This window comes from Lepidothrix coronata, unplaced genomic scaffold (assembly GCF_001604755.1).
Source record: "Lepidothrix coronata isolate B3197 unplaced genomic scaffold, Lepidothrix_coronata-1.0 Scaffold51, whole genome shotgun sequence".
Classification (NCBI taxonomy): Eukaryota; Metazoa; Chordata; class Aves; order Passeriformes; family Pipridae; genus Lepidothrix; species Lepidothrix coronata.
Window position 1 is genome coordinate 204,106 of NW_016690231.1, and position 17,489 is coordinate 221,594.

Consider the following 17,489-nt stretch of genomic DNA (forward strand, 5'->3'; position numbering starts at 1 on the left):
AGCACTGACTGCCATACCTGGGTCTTCCATTATGCAGGAACTGTGTGCCCTCACCCTCACGTGTGCAGCCAGTGCTGTGCTTGTCCCTCACACCCGGGACTGCAGAGCACAACTCTGACCTCTCCAGCTTCTCTGCACTGCAGGCAGAGCTCTGGATCTCCAACTTCTCTTTACTCTGCTCTGCTGTAACACTTCTGTCAGCTCTGCAGCCAAAACCCTCTTCCTTGCATCTTCAACCTTGAAGCCTTTCTCACTAATGGTGTTTCTTCTTTTCTGCTTAACCTGTTTCTGCTCCAGTCAGCAGGGGCTTTTTGTCATTTTAATGAGCTCTCTCTGTCATTGTTCTTCCTTTCCATCCCATGTGCATTTTTCAACTTGAGAGATTGACAGACACCTTCTGTAATTCTGTTCTTGCTCCTCACTGTGAACTGGAGAGTGTCTTTCTTCTTTTGTTTTAATAGTAACAAACCCTAGTGCTTTACTTATGTGTAATACTAAAATTCTGCACAAGTCTCCTTGCCTGGAGTATCTAGCTTTTATCTAGCTTCTTTCTAAGTTTAGGAGGAAGAGATTACAACAATTTTGCCTGCCTGCATGATTATTTTCTGAACTCTCCATAAGCTGTCCTCTACAGTTTCTTTGTTACTGTCTTTAGAGGAGACTCTTCTGATTATTTGTACCCAGTCTCTTTATGTAAGCTGCTAATTGCACACAAGGCAGCTGCTCTGGTCTTGTAGCCTGGGAAAACCTTGACATGTTTAAAAGGGTTCTTTCTGGGTTTGTTTTTTAAGGATTCAGGGGTTTGGGTTTATTTTTTTAATATGTAGCTAAAGCCAGGTCATGCAGCCTGGCTTATGACATTCATCACTTCCTTTTCTTCAGACCTTGTGTTTTACAGTCAGCTGCTGAATCTGTCTTTTAGAGGTAGCTTTTAGTCAGCTGAATCACTTCTTCCCTAAGTGATCTATCAGTTGTCTCACAGGCAGGTTGTCCCTCCAGGAAAATTAAGGAGTAGCTGCCAGGGTGCAGTGAGGTTTCTGTGGTTGTGATAGGATTATCCATTACTGCCTTTATTGACTACAATATATTGTTACTTCACATTTTGAATATAATCAATGTACACAATTCACTATAAAAGAGTAAATATTATAAAACATGCAGAGGAACCTTCCAACTGTTTGCCACTCCTGCATTTGATGCCTTGTTTTCATGAGAGTACATATTCTTTCATGCAAATACACTTTATGTGGAAATCATAAGCTGGTATTTGTTTGGGGGATAGCAGAACCATAGGAACATGTCTAATGTGCTGCTCAACAGTCTTGCCATTGACCTTTGGGAAGGTAAGAAAGGAGCAGCTGCTCTACTCTAGAACACTGTCTGTCTCCACATTTTCACTTTTTTTTTAATTTCTCTCTGGAGAGGGGGGCCACTAAATAGCTCTGAAAGCCATGGAGCCTCCTTACCAGAGCCAGGGCTAAGCCCACCTCTTCCTTTTTGCTGAATTTGCTAGTCTAAATCAGAGTTTATTTTTCTTTTCCTGGTTAGATAAAACTATTTATCTGATACAGTGTTGACAAATATTTTTTTGCATGTGTTTAGTTTTGGGGGATTTTTTTTTCTTTAAGCTCATGCTTCCTTCAACAACCTGTAATCTCTCCAGGCTACCATTATCTCATGATTGGATAGGTTGTTTCTCGTGCAAAGATGCAGTTATGGTGGTAACTTTTGTAAGAATGGGTGTTGAACTTGGTTACAAATGTGTTGGTTGCTAATTTTGTTTTCTGGAAAGCTTAATTGCTTTCTCTTTTTGTTTTCTGGTGAATTTCTAAGAGTTTGGAGCAGTGTATCTCACCAGCTGTCTGGCAGAGGTGCTATTCAGTAGCCTCATAGTGGAACATGGATAGAGTCCTTCCCAAATCTTCCTGTTTGAAGCCTAGCCATGACATAGTGGAATGTAAATTGTGCACCAGGAACATCTTTTTTTCCCCCAAGTGTTTATTCTTCCTGGCCCCTGAATGGTGGTTGGATATTCTTTGTAATTGATCCAAAACATTTTTCTTAAACTTTGCGTACTAATTTTTTTCTAAGAACATAGGTTGCCATTACTATTTTGGAGATGTTCCATCATTGGTTGGGAATGATGAATTAGTAATGTTATAATATTGGAAGATGTATGTCTAATGTGCCTTTTTTCCTATTTCTTTCTCTAAACCCAGATTTGTGACTTTGGATTGGCTCGTGTTGCAGATCCTGATCATGACCACACAGGATTCTTAACAGAGTATGTGGCCACACGTTGGTACAGGGCTCCTGAAATCATGCTGAATTCTAAGGTGAGACACAGTGTGCTGCTGTGGTGCTTCTGGGGCTGGTTATTCCTTTGTGAGTACCAGCTGTGCTTCCCCCTCTCTGTGTTTTTAGGGTCAGAATGCATGCACAGTCTTGGGGAAAAATGGTAATGGATTTGAAGTACAGCTACTGGCTGGCAATAAATTTGTGATTCCAGAATCAATTATTGGATGCTACAACTGAGTAATCCTGTGCAGAACTTCCCATGTCTCCAGTTCCTTGGCAGTCATGGGACTGCTTCCATCAACTGCTCTGCCAGTGAGCAGGACAGAAGGGTTAGGAATGAGCATTCCACTGCTGCCTCCAGCAAGGCTGCAAATGCTGCCTTAATGTTATCTTGACATCTTAATTTAGGTTTAGAATGTATAATGAGAGTGAATCTGATTCTGAATGAAGGCATGTGATCTTTGTTATGTGTCAATCTTAATTGCATTCCCATAGTCTCCATGAAGTCATTCCTTTGTTTTTTATATGCTTGGAATTACTGTTGTGTGCTTCTGTGGCTGTTTTAAGGTGTGTCCAGTCCCTGTGTGCTGTGGGTCATGGGTGTCCTCCAGAACCCCTGTGTGGGCTCCCACAGCAAAACACCTGGGTGACACCTGGGGTTGTATTGGATATTTTGGGAAGACACTGTTGTTTCTGTAGGATTTACAGTGTTGGGTGGGTTTGGTTTGTTGAGGCAATAATGTGTCTAAGGTGCTTTTAGAAAACAGACATCTGACCAATCCAGGGTTCCACACATGTTTAGGGCACTGTCAGGAGCTGTGGAAATAAGAATACTTGGTTTCCAAAATTTGTTAGTTTAAATTTGCTATAAAATCAGGGAGTCTCGAAAATTTGCAGTTGGTAACAGATTTAGCTAAACTTTGAGAATCCTTTTGGAAAAGCATGTCTTAGATAATTCAGTTCTTGCTACCCCTTCAAAGTAGTGTTTTGATAGAGGATTCTTAATTATTTCATTCTTTACAGAGAAAACAAACAGCATGAACAAGCATGACTCATCTAAAAAAGAAAAAGATTATTTGTGTGCACTTTCACAATTTACTAACATAACCTGTTGCTGCAGTTATGCAAAAATTTGACAAAAATATGTTTCTGCTTCCCTGCAGGGTTATACCAAGTCTATTGATATCTGGTCAGTGGGCTGCATTCTGGCAGAGATGCTCTCCAACAGACCTATCTTTCCAGGAAAACACTACCTTGACCAACTTAACCACATCCTTGGTAAGCTTTATGGCAAAGCAGCATTTCCACATCCCTCTCTCTCCGTCTTTTCTACCAGTTGGGCTGGTCTTTCTCCTGTGGGTCAATGTGTAAGGTACAGGTCTGTAGGTGTATCAGCTGTTCCCTGTAGTTATTGCTGCAGGGATTTCTACATCTAATCATTGGTTTGGGGACAACTAGAAGATACTTACCAATGTGTTTACTATATCAGCAGAAATGTTTTTAAAGTAAAATTTAAAAAAGATATTTAAAAAGCTCATGTATTATTAGATTCAGGTAAAATTTTTAAAATTTCTGTAGATAAACCACTTGTTTGGATCTTTTTAACAAGTTACTGATCATTAGAAAACTCAAATGCATTTGTTTATTAAAAAAATGTTTTTAGTAAAGGTTTCTAAAACCTTCTGAGGTATTCTGTGTTCTTAAAGCATTTAGTATGAAATCGTCTTCCCAGCAGTTTTAATACTGAGTTTTACCAGATAGATATGACTGTATTAATGTGCTTTTCACAGAATGCACTGTTGTTTGTATTAATTTTTTTAGGTATACTTGGATCCCCTTCCCAAGAAGATTTGAATTGTATAATAAATTTAAAGGCCAGAAACTACTTGCTTTCCCTACCACACAAAAATAAGGTACCATGGAACAGGCTGTTTCCAAACGCTGACCCCAAAGGTATTTAATGCTCTATTACGTTGTGTCAAAATAATGACAGGATGGGAGTTTTTAAAACCATCCTAAACAGAACATGCAGGTCCTTTAAAACAGCACTATAGATCCAGTATAAAATCACAAACCAGTGTGAAACCCTCATAGTGGCTTATTTTTTTAAATTTAAATTTTTAGTAACCCTAAGATTACATGTTGTGGTGTTTGATCTTTACCTTACGTGTAAAATCCAAACTCCTGTACCTGTGCTGAACATCAGATTTGGATTTTGACATCAGCATCAAACAAGTCCTGAACTTTGTTTCTGACATCAGACAGGAGACAGCAGCTTGCTGCTGCAGTGGGTAGGGTTTGTGCAGACTGGGTGTCAGTTCTAGGTCAAACAGGGTCATGTCAGTCAAAGGGCAGGTCCTTAGGCACCACGGAAGATTACAATTTAATGGGTTAAAGAATTCAGTTATAAATTGAGCAAAATTTATAAAAGCAAGGAATGTAATAATTATTGCCTTTCTTAACAAGGCTTTAGTAAAGGGTAAATTTGATTTTGTTTTGCCAGATAGCAATTAATTTGCCTTTTAAACTACTTCATAGAGTTTAAGGGTTGTTTGGTTCACAGTACAGTGCTCTGACACAATTCATAAGTTACTCCTTTTTTAACTGATATGGTACTTTATTCTTAGTAGATATGATCAGGTACTGAAGTACCACTTAGAAGCTAATTTCTGCAGATGGAACTGTGTCAAACTAATTATCCTTGTCATTGAGAGAAACAGCAGTGATTTATTCTGCTTTTATAACAGTGCTCATCAGTGTGAGAATTGTTACCGTGGGCTTTGACAGCTCCGATTGCAAATGCTGGTGCCTAAGCTGAGGGAATGTGCCGTTTGCTGACTTGTGCAGCACTTCTCATCGACATCCTCAGAGCAGCTTTGACAGGGCAGCTTTTCCGAGAGCTGGTTGTCAGTCACTCCAGGAGCAGAACTGTGCAGAACGTGCTCCAGCACAGACTGAGCACGTGAGCTGCCAGTGCTGGGAAAACGGCAGCAAAATACCAGCTGTTAATTGTGGGGCAGGTTTGAAGGTTTTGGAGCTGGTGCTGAATGCAGTGCTGGGTGTGCACCTCATCCCGGGGCAAAGCTGTGCTGCAGCCAGAAACCTCTGTTAACATTCTGGTTCATAAATCATGTGGTGAGAAGAAATGTGATGGAATTTAGGATACTGCAGATACCTTTGGGCTTCTTGCTCCTATAATCATTCTGTTTTCTTTCCTTGCACTGATGTTTGTCCAGAGTTTCATCAGACCTCACTCGCTGTCTTACTGAATCTTCAAGTTCTCTATAGATTCTTTACAAATTGTCTTCAGCAGATTTGCCTGAATCTCATAAATATAAATATATTTGCATCTTCTCTGGAGAGTATCTTCTGGGCTGCTGGTTGTGCTAGAATAGTTCACTGGGATGACCTAGAACTCCTAATGACTCTGGATAACATTTTTGTCCATAAACAGCCAAGTTTTCTTTTCACAATAAGAACGTACTCTTAATTGTTTATTTCAGAAAAGCTCTAGCTTGGTTTGGGTTTTGGCACAAAAATCCAAAGCATTTTTCTGAGAGAAGAAGAAGTCTCGGCTATTTAATTTCCGCTGTAGTTAAAACCAGATTGTTCCATAGGGTTCTATGCATTTGTTCCCTTGACATCTGTTCTGAGGCTGCAGGGCCTGTGGAAGGGTGACCTGTTAGACAGGTCGTGCCAAAGGCAGCTGTAGCCCAGGAATGGTGATGGATGGGCTGGCAGAGACCTCTGCCTGGGTTACAGCTCACAGTCTGCTGCTTCTGTCACTGCTGCTCTGGCCAGGGAACTTCAGATATACATTGACATTGGCACAGAACTTGGGGTGCTGGGAGTTCTCTGTGTAAGATCCGTGTTTGTAACACTTTGGTGGAATGTGTATTAAACTCTTGCTCACTTTTTTCCCTCTTAGCACTCGATTTGTTGGATAAAATGCTGACCTTTAATCCTCATAAGCGGATTGAAGTGGAGCAAGCTTTAGCCCATCCATATCTGGAGCAATATTATGATCCAAGCGATGAGGTAAAGACATTGTTAAAATGTAAACATTGATTAAATTGTACAACAGGTTATTTCCTACTTTAATTTAAGGCTGGTGTTTCTAATGCTCTGATGGAGCTGAAGAAGGAATTCCATCAATTTACCAAAATTTTATATTTCTCACTGTAGTACAGCATTTTGGAGACACCACACACTAAATAGATGCTAAGGTGTCCTCTCCAGGAAATGGAGATTCTCAGCTGATGTGGCTTTGTTTCATAATGTCTGAGATAAAGGCGGACAATGACTGAGTTTGCCATTGGATTATGCTTTAGAAACCCTGAATCAGAACTTGCTGTAGTTCAGTGTACAGTTCTGAGATTTCTGGTTACTTTTGGTGAAGAACTAAGGGAGGAGGAAATGAGCTAGTTTTCCCTTAAGGGACAAATATGTTTATTCCAAGAAATACAATGTTTAAGGTAATTTTTTCTAAAGGTAGATACTGAGTTATGAGCCTGTAACAAACATTTTAACTTGTGGTTTAGATTTGAGTAGCTCCTTACTGTCATTTGATTTAAAACTTGGTAAACTAATATGTATAAAGCACACACAGGACTAATAGGAGTTCTGCCCTGAAGGCTGCAATGTTGGATATTTTTGTAAAGGGCATTTTCAGATTTTTTTCCCCATCTGTACAAGGACTGCATGAAATTCAGCAGAAGAGTAATATTAAAGTAATAATATTTCTTTGCATTATCAAGCCTGTAGCTGAAGCACCCTTCAAGTTTGATATGGAGTTGGATGACTTGCCGAAGGAAAAGCTGAAAGAACTGATTTTTGAGGAAACTGCTAGATTCCAGCCAGGACACCGATCCTAATTTGTGTGTAGGTAAAGTCACAGCAATGTGGGACCACTCGGGCAGGGGGACCAATTTGGGACTTTGTTGCCACTAGTGAAATGTAGGACTTGCCTTTTCCAGTGCTCCAGTAACTCCCTGTCCAAGGACCTGAGCTCAGTCCTGTTCTGTTATTGAAGAAACAGTTTCTGTTTGTCCACAGCATTGCAGTGCCTGTGTGGAATCCAGGCAATTGCCCCAGATGTTTACCTAGTTTGTACATTACCTTTAAGGAATAAGAATTACATTTCAATAGCGCTGCTTGGAATGAAAGTGATGGTAACGCTTTGAAATGCAAATTTTAAACATTTTAAGGGGCAATGTCCTTCATATATTACAGATTATTCTGTCATAGGGCTCCAAACGGTTTAAAAAAACCCCTCCTCCTAAATGTACTGTACAGAGGAGGAATGTCTTAAATTATTGAAAAGGGAAAAGAACCGTGAAGCTTCAATATGAATTATCTTCAGTTTTAAGTAACTCTGAAATAGTGTGAGTAACTAAGAACAGGTATCTAAATATTCATAAATTAGTTGCAATTAATCTTCCTAATATTTTGAAGATCTAAAATTTTAATTTAAAGTGTAATGTACTGGTATTCACTGACTTTTTTTTTTTTTTTAAATCAATTAATTTAACTGGTCTTCCTGTACCACAAGGCTTGCACATCTCAGGAGTTTCATACAGAATTGGTCAAATACTGACTTGAATAATTTTTGTAATACTTGTGAAACTTCTATGATACTAATAGGTTAAAGAAGTGAAGTTTTATGACTGGAAAAGAAAAACAAACCAAAGAGGAGAGCCTGTTGTGGGCTGCCTGGTTCATGCTCTCTGTGCTGTCCTCCATCCAGCAGCATTCCACAATCACCGGTTTGTGTGGGCAGTTCCAGCAGGAAGGGGAAGTTTTGAGCCAGGGAACTTCCTCTCTGCCAGAAATCCCCAGCTCTGCTGGCAGTGTGTAGGAGCTTTGTGGCTTTGTTTTAGGCAATAATTCTTCTGCACTAAAAATGAGATTTCAGTTTCTGCATTGCATATACCCCCAGGTTTTTATTTAATGATGAATTCATAGGAAAGGAAGAAAAAAGTTGGGGAGGAACTTTGGAAAATCAGGTTTTACTTAAATAGGGTAACTACTGTTGCCACTATCTTGAATATTCAGGTGTATAGAAGCTCACAAATGAAGTAATTTCGATTTTTACAAATACTGCATTCTGTTTATTTAAGCTTGCTAGCTGACATTGAAACTATTGTAATAATGGCATGTTAGAGAAATCTGAGATTCACTCAGCTGGCTGTTAATAGTTGGGCATTGCCAGTAGGAACAGACCTGGGGTATAGTGTTGTGACTGGTGTTCATTTCCCATCCATGTTTTCTGAAGCTGATTCTGTACAAGAGCATGAACTGTGCATGTACACATCGGGGAAGAGAATTAGATAAGTTTTTAGGAGCAAGATGAAACCTGTTGCTAACAGGCCATGGTGTCAGGGAAGGGACAGCGAGTAGCTACTGCTGGTAAATCGTAGTTCATGGTCTCTCCTGCTTGCCTCTTTGTCCACACCATACCTAGTTTGTATTAGGGATTAAGGGCTAAAGGAATTAGGGATAAAGATATCAGTGATATGGTGCGACTGGAAATTTCTGGTTTACTTAAAATGTTACCTTCAAATGCCACTGTGCAGAGTTGGCTTGGCCAACACAATGCTGAAATTGAAATATTGTACTGAGCTTGATAAGGATATGCTGGTAATTTGTCCAAGTTATTTGTGGTTACAATTGCCAGCTATGCCATAGCACAACAGCTGACATCCTAGTTGGGGCCAGTCCCCAGGAGTTGCCTTAAAATGGACAGAAACAGTCTCCTCCTGGGCTCTTCTACTCCCCTACACTCCCTCCCAGGCCTTACCAGCCAACTCGTCTCTCTGGGCTGTTTCTCAAGATTCAAAGTGTCCCCCTGGGTTGTAGTTTTTGGATTTGAGAAGCAATGTGAAAATAACAGATTTTTGGTTCAGACAACCAAATCATATACTTCATTGATTAGTTACGTTTAATCTTCCTAATCTTTTGAAGATTGAAAATTTTAGTTTAAAATGAAATGCCCCGATATCCACTGTCTCTGACTTATTTTTTAATTTATATTGGTCCCGCTGTCTGACTCACAGTAAACATAGTGTGCACAGAGCACAGAAATAGGAAAGTGTTTGTTTTAAAAGGCAGTGTGAAACTTCCTTCACTGAAATATGTCTCTGCTCTCTTTTGTAGGACAAGGACTTAAAGGACTGGGCATGCTCAAATGTTGCTGTTCCTCTTCCCAGTTCTTTATTGTTGGTCATGTCTCGTGGCCTCTCTCAGCTTATCCACTAACTCCTTTGAGCCATTCAGGAGGGCGGTTCCTGGTAGTTTTGGCTTTTCATGCTTTCAATGAATCTTTAAGGCTGAAGAATTGTAATTGACACTCCTCTGCATAATGCCCCTTGTTGACCTGTTGCAGTACTGTACTGTACGTGCACCTACTGCTGCCCGTGTTTTAACTGCTTGCTTTCTGGTTTGAAAGATGCAGTGGTTCCTTTCACTCCCGGATCAATATCCAAGAAGATAATTCATTAACCTGTAAGACGTTTACACCATGAACTATGTTTTTCTGACTTTACCGAAGTCGCTGGCATTTTTATTTTTTTTTAAGAAAAGCTACTATTCAGGGCACTTTAAGTCAGTGACATCCCAGATTTTTTTTTGCACGTCGTTTTTAACTAGAAATGGTTGGTTGGCATCCAGTGGAGTGTGTACCATTGTGCTATGGATTGCAGCATAAGTCATGTTCATGTTAATCTTGCTTATGCACTTGTTTGGGTGTCCTGTGCTGTACGTGCAGGTATTCTATACAGTGTAAGAGGCACATAGGAACCCAACATAACTGAATTCATCATTTTTCCACGTATTGACAAAATTTGTACCTTTTTCTCCCCACTTTTTCTAAAAGAGATCATTTAAAGTTTAACCGTATTGGAGACATAGCACTCCCGAAGTTCATCCCGTGTAGTGGCGTTTCTATGAGCAGCGTGGCATCCCCAGCCTCTGTTCCCCTGAGGTGGAAGGGTAGGAAACCCGCAATGGCATGATGACCCCATGGCCAGTGCTGCTCTCTGGGGAAGGCAGCCCTATCTGGTGGCAAGCAAGAAACCAAAATATGATGTTAATAAACTCAGTCTACATCCTGCATACCAATGAAGTGCTTCAAATGAGGATTGATAGGTTTTACGTTTGAATCTAATCACTGACATTCAGAATTCTTGCAGAGAGGAACACTGCATCTTTAAATGAGAAAGTTTGATTTTACTTTTGCTCCTACAGCATGTCAGCATCTCAAGTTCATTTCTTGCAACCTACACTATGGTGATTTGTAATCAAACCTCCATGAGCTCGTGACATGAAGTACTGTTCTGTTGTCAAGTACTATCAAACTTTTCTGATAATGCTGAGTTAGGACAACCAAACAAAGCTAGCACTAAATAACATTTAAAATTGTATATCTTTTAATGATCTTTTCAAGTATTTGTTACTGAAATTGTATAATGTGGAGTTTACTAGGTGTTATGTTCCAGTGCAGTGCCTCCTTTTCTTTCCCCACTGCTCTCTGTGGTGAGAAATTTGCCTTGTTTAAAATAATTACTGTGCCCTCGCATGACTGTTAAAGCTTTCTGTGCAAAGATGATTGTCTAAGTGCCACATGCCTATGATTGAGAAAAAAAAATAATCTATTGTTACCTCTGAGTTGTGTTCAACTGAAATGCTATTCAACAAATAACTTAGGAAAAATAGTTCTATTTTTAGCTTTTCATATCTCTGCTGTCTTTTTCTCATTTTATTTTGGCAGCAGTGAAGAATGGATTGTATAAAGACTGCTTGCTAATATTAACAAAATGCACTTGTAATTCCTGGAAATAAATTTAAATCTTATATCTTCACATTAACATTAAGAATTAGTTTTTGGTTTCCTCTTGGGTAATGTCTTTGAATGGAAATCAGGTTCAATTGCTACTGTAGTATATAAGGATGCTGGCTGGTTAATAACTCCAGGCTTCCTCATACCATTTAGTCTGCTCTTCAGAGAAATTAGAAAGCCATTAACTTAGACTTCAGTAGATAAGGGTGCTTACAAGATTCCATTTCAAAATTTTCTTTTTCCTCTAGTTTAAGTGTTAGTCTGCCAAAACTAATTTTTAATCAACAGGAGTTCATCATTAAAGGGCATTTTCTATTAGGAAATTCCTGTGGTACATAAATCTCTGTTGCGGGGAACAAATTCGGAGCATTGTCAGGACGCTGCACAAGTGACCATTGGATCGTGGTGTGGAACCTATGCTAAAAACATTTCTATAGAAGAAATATGCACTTGACTGTTGATACTAGTGTAGAAATTTCTCTTGACCTTTCTACACATCTTTACCAAAATGCTTTTCTCACTCAGTTTTGAAAAGTTGAAATATTTCTAGATTCTCTGCTACTTGTATGATCATCGTTACAACAGGAATCATTTTTGGCACGGTTGGAAAGATGACTGTTACTGAAATTAGTTTGTAACACCTCAGTTTTAATTTATTAAGGAAGAACTTTGGCAGCTTACTTCACCCTTCTCTTTCCCAATTCTTTTTTTTAATACTTTCTTTCATTTTGGATGTCTGGGGAGGTGTAGACTTACCCTTGTATCCCGTCTCTCCGAGTGAGAAGCCGAGGGTTTGCTTTACCTAATGTTTGGTGCTTTCGGGCTTTCTTACTTAGCTACTCTTGCTGAATGCCACTGGCATCCATCAGGATCCGTAACCACATCCATCAGTCTTTTACCAAATTCAATAAACATTGGTGGGTTGAATTTGTTGATGTGTCACATGCCGAAGCATGATTTTATTTTTTTTTGTCAGATTCTGAAAATAGTTTAAAAGAAGGTGCCTCTAACAACACTGTGTTATGTCAGTTATTTCATCATTTTACACTGGGGTTTTTTCTTTATGCAGTTTTTATATTTTAGAGCGGAGAACATCAACTTTTAATCCAAGTAGCATGCATATTTCATGGTAAAGATGCTTTGGGAGTAAGGAATGTAAACAGTTCACTGTCAAAAACATTCCAACCTTACAGCTGAAGAAAAATATGCAAACCCAAAATTCTCATGGATGCTTTGGCAAATAAGTGTCTGCCTCTGCTGTCCTGCCTGTTGCCAGCCTCTTCCTCACCCCTGTGACATGACACCAGAGCCTGGTTTGTGCCAGAGCTTGGGAGCAACACTGGTGACATAACTGGGCAGTGGCCAAACCCGAGGAGCTGAGCAGGGCTTTCCTTGTGGATGAGAGAAACTAAAACCTGTTGTTGCTGCCCACTGTAATATGCTACGATATATTTATACCATGTCAAAGTTGTTTGCTGAGCAACTGTACTATAGATTTAAACTTTATTAATATATATTTGCTTATGTTAGTGTAGTTTATATAGTCCTTGGTTATTGATAAATTTATTGTGTTGTTACAGCACAGTGATATGGTATAAATATAGGTCTCTACATACACACCATATACTTATGAATTTGGTCCCTTGCATAGTACTTTTATATTTGTACAGCAATGTCTTCAAGCAATCCCAGATTTTAGGGGAAATATTTTTGTAAATGCAGTGGTTTAAATGAAAAAGTCCAAACAATCCTTTTACTAAGTTTTAAATACATTTGTGGTTCAAAATGGTTTAGTTAACAATTGAAATCAAGACACTAAATTAGCGAAAAGTGCACATTAGTAAAGTGAAGCTTACAGTGGTTTTTGTAGCATGTGCTGTGATCAAACCAAGTGACACATTGGCGGAAATGTAAAAGTTGGACTACATGTGTAAATCTAGAACAAACTTCTACAGGTTGCAGCTGGTTTACTTACTATTGTTGCCTTTTCTTGTGTTGTATCAGTGTAGAGCACTCTTAAAATACTCAAACTGCTTTGTCTTTGCTTTGTACTGTTGGTGCCTTCTTAGTCATGTACCCCACAAGTCCTGCATAGCTAATTTAGTTAATGGTAAGTTTAAAATAAAAAAGCAAAGGAAGATTTTATAAAAAAAAAATAAATCATTTTCTGTATGTTCTTATTCATTGTAACAATTAAACATTTATATTGTGACAGATTTGTGATTTGGTTAATCTGTATAGATCAATTGTAAGTAGCAAAGGTTTATATTTCGTCTTATTCTTTTGATGTTGTAAACGTTTGTGATTTTCTTTTTTAAATCAGGTAACTTAATGTTCTGTTTTGTTTTTGGCATCTGAATCTTGTAAAAACAAATGCAAAGAAAATCATTAAATTGTGTCCCTGTATTACCAAACCAGCATAGTTCTGTGCATATATAGAATGACTGGGACTTTGCTTTGCCCCGAGCTGCTGGTCCAGAGGCTGGTGTGGATCATATTGGCTTATCCAAAACTGACCCTCCCTGCACAAGAAGCAGCCTGCAGTCAGTGTTTGTAAATACTCTAGAGCGTGTGTGTCTCACTGTAGAACTGTACCAGTTTGTAATTAAATTAGGGAAGCCATCCAAACAAACCACAGGTGAAGTTTCTTTATAGACAGGCAGAAGTGTTTTATCTTTTGTGCAAGAAAGTTATGAAATCATCAGCATTTTGACTTGTTGAGCACAGTGATGCGAATTGATTCCAGTGTATCTGATGGGTCACAGGCTTTTTTGACACTCTTTATATGGATATTACACTGTTCCCACGAAATCTCAAAAATTGCTACTTGCACAACCCTTAGAGACCATATTTTCATCATTTCAGTACAGAAATGTTCTTCTCAGACCATGGGCTTGAAATGTGGGGTTTCTGGGAGAAGTGCAAGTAAGTTACATCACTGTCATAGGCTTTTAATTATTTTTTTTGAATTTTTTTTAGCCTAAAATCAGACTATGCCAAAGAACTGAACTCTTGAAAGATGTAGCTGGATAATGTCAGCTAGAAACATCTCTAATTAATATGAAAACACAGAAAATGTGACCTGAAACTAAAGAGAGCTTAGCTGTAACTGACAGCTCTGTAACAGCTCTGAGAATTGGCTTGTCAAAATGCATCTCTGCATCCCCTCTTTGGCTTTCACTGCAGAAACAGAATTTTTTCCCAAAATACTACAGAATTTGATTCTTGACATAGATGGGTTTATGTGTGTTCTTGCTTTTTGTTGGCTGTGGCTGTTCCCCTGGCAGAACGTGTGTTCACCATAGCATGTTCTTCAAGGTACGGCTGCACTGCAGCTTGGCTCCGTGGAGGTTTTGACAGGATCCTGGCTGACTTCATGTTGTCGCGTTGTTTCAGTCAGGTTAGTTTGAAATACCACACAGATTTTCTGTATTTCACCAGAACTGGAGGCTGATCCTCTCCATCTGTAAATCTTCAAGTGTAGTGGGCACTCTTGGACTGTTGGAGCCCGAGCTGGGTGTGTGGATTGGGCAGGGACTGGTGGTTCCAGGGAGAGCCCCCATGTTCTGGAAGCTGAGCTGCCTGTACTGGGACAGGCAGTGCACTCGAATACTTGGGAAGGCTGGCAAGGAGTACAAGCCCTACTTATTGGAAGAGATACTAGTGTAGGTCTGATGGCATCAAACTTTGTAGAGCTCTGACCCAGGTATTTCTCTACAGACCAAAGATGCTTCTGTGTCATGCACGTCATCTTCAGTTATTCTTTCTACTAAATTGCACATATGTTACACTTGACAAGCTTAAAAAAATTTTTGAGGTGTGTAGAAGACCTACAAATGTCATTGCATCCAAGTGTGCCATGTCTGTTGATGGTTTTCTTGCTCTGATGTGTCTTTTCACCACACGTGACTCTCCAGGCTTCAGAGGAGTTCTAGAGCCTCAGCTCCGGTTCCAAGGGCAGCTTTGGTGAGTCTGCAAACAGCCCCCTGGTGCTGTGCAAGGTACCAGAGGTGCCAGTGTTCACATCCCCATCACAGCCCTGCTCACGGCTGTTCATGTGAGGACTGATCTTGGGAGTTATATGCGAGAATTGTTCTGTAACCCCTCTGTCTTTCCCCTTTATAAATTATACTGACAACTTTCCTTCAGGTGTTTTCCAGAGCTCTGCCTGTTTTTTCAGTATATCTCATTACTGACAACTTACTTTTCTCTTTGCGCTCAGTCTGAACAAGTTCCAGTTGTTCCAAAAAGTCTTTCTTCTATAGGATTTGTGAGCTTCCTGATGACAAACAACAGGTGATTGATCACGTTACTTAAACTCATGTAAATCCAGGGTAGAGGTAAGCAAAAAAGCTGGAAGGTCTCCTGAGACTCTTCCTGTGGAAGCACAGCATGTTATCTGGTAACTGTATGTGGATTTCTGGGAAGGCAATATAAAAATAGAGATAAGGATCAGGAAGGAACAATGCATTTGGCTAACATGGGCCATGAAACCGAGTTCCATTGGGGTGGTTGTTGGGAACTTTTGCCTGAAGTCCAGCAGTCCCTGGTTCAAGCTTTTTTCTTTTTGACTAAATACTTGAATACCATGTGAATACTGAAAACTTCCTGCTACTTCCCCAGAGTTGCCTCTCTCTCATCTTCCTCTCAGCACACACACAGAGCCCATTTTTCCTGAAGTTCCTCCTCTTTCCATCTAATTAATTAGTGTGGTAGAGAGATGTGTGATCCTTCTGGCTTTTCATTGTGCTTATGTTTGTGCATGAAGGCTGAAAAGAGGAGCCTTAAGGTCCTGATTTCCCTGAAAAGAGCAAGAAATACCTTAACAGGGTATTGCAGCATTTTCTCATCAAAAAGACAGTGTTAAAAAACCTTTCGTTTATCTTCCCAGTCTGTGAGGTTTTGTGCACTTAGCTGCTGACTGAAATCCTGCTCCTCCCTTTCTCCTTCCCTTGCTGCTTGGACTGGGCTGACCTTTGATCTCGCTGAGTTCTCTTGCAGTGACACTGCTCTTCCTCAGGGGTTTACACTTTCTGTGTTGGTACTTTTCTCCAGAGTCCCTTATCTGCTATGACTGATTCAATTACTTCACTCCTTTGTTCTTACTTTTCCTTACCTTGCACACTTGGAGATTCCTACAGTCTCACAGTTTGGCTTTTGCTTTTTAATTTTTTTCTGTAAAGCTGAGCTAAGGACACAGCTGTGCTTCACAGAGCTGGGCCTGGGTACAGGCAGCTGACCCCAGGGCCCTGGTTAAGCTGCTGGCTCTGGGGAGGATGTGAGGATAGTGCAGAGCAGCTCCGGTGCCGGGTCGGTCCTGCGTGCCTGGGGTGGCACCAGAGTTGGCAGTGCAGAGATCTGTTATTCCATCTGCCGAGTTTAATGCTGACCTTAAACGCACAACTTAGAAATAAGAATGGAAAACTGTAGTCTTCTCTACCCACGATGTGTGTGTGCTTCAGCATGTCTGAAAATTCAGGATTTTTAGCAAAAAAATAATGAACCAAAAGCTGTAAGGGAATGCTAGGCAATTATTTTAAATTTGCTATTACTAAAAGACTTGAGATGCACCTTTTAGGGGGAATTGTTTGTTTGTTTGTTTGTTTTTGTTGGGGTTTTTTTTATAACATCCAAGACTAAATGGATTGTTGAGAAGATATTTTTCTGCCTTAAAACTACAAATGCCAAAATGCTGAATATTTTGAATTTTGGCTTGAGACTGAACTGAGGATATCACAAGAGAGCTGGAAGGTTTTTTAGTCAAGCCTTTCTCCTAGGTCACCTTTAATTTCAATAGCTAGTACTTAAAGGGAAATTTTGACTAAAAAAACCTTTCTATGTTCCTGGAAGTTAAAAACTTACAGATATTCTAACTTGTAGTTGAGACATCATAGACTCAAGACCTTGTAATGTATTCTGTGTTTTTGAAAAGCTTTTTGTTAGTTTTTGTACACGTGTACCTTTGCAGGCTTTCTGACTAGGTGTGCCACAGGTGTGGAGGGAACCCAAACTTGCGGGCCAGTTTGCACACTCAGAAGCACTTCAGTGGATGTTGTTGCTGTCACTAAAGCTCCGTGTTTTGATTCCGTGTTTGCTCTCATGCAGAGTAAGTGCAGCTCCAAACAAAAGTGGGGATTAAGAAAAAAAAACCTGGTCATTTCTTATTCTGTTTTAGCTAAACTTAATTTATAAACTTGGTTTTGAGGGTATGTTTAGTATTTTGGAAGAACTGTATTAAGCTGTTTTTACAGCTGATTTGTTGACATTTCTGTAAGTAAAATACGCTTGTTGCAGCATGGCAAAGGTCTGCATAATTCATGTGTGCTCAACTTAATCACTGGTTTTCTTCTTGTGA

The 17,489-nt window shown here is 39.6% G+C and overlaps 1 protein-coding gene across 2 annotated transcripts in view; it reads left to right on the plus strand.

Annotated features, from left to right (window-relative positions):
* Nucleotides 1-13,548, plus strand: part of MAPK1 (mitogen-activated protein kinase 1) — a 35,984-nt gene extending 22,436 nt beyond the window's left edge. Inside the window, exons 4-9 of one of the 2 annotated variants that reach the window (XM_017815506.1) lie at nt 2,220-2,336; nt 3,462-3,576; nt 4,120-4,251; nt 6,227-6,336; nt 7,056-7,179; nt 9,454-13,548. In XM_017815506.1, the coding sequence (XP_017670995.1) occupies nt 2,220-2,336; nt 3,462-3,576; nt 4,120-4,251; nt 6,227-6,336; nt 7,056-7,172 (591 nt within the window). In that variant the 3' untranslated portion in view covers nt 7,173-7,179; nt 9,454-13,548. Of the gene's footprint in view, nt 1-2,219; nt 2,337-3,461; nt 3,577-4,119; nt 4,252-6,226; nt 6,337-7,055; nt 7,184-9,453 lie in introns of both variants that reach the window. The other variant, XM_017815505.1, reaches the window with a different exon arrangement.
* The last annotated feature ends 3,941 nt before the right edge of the window (nt 13,549-17,489 follow it).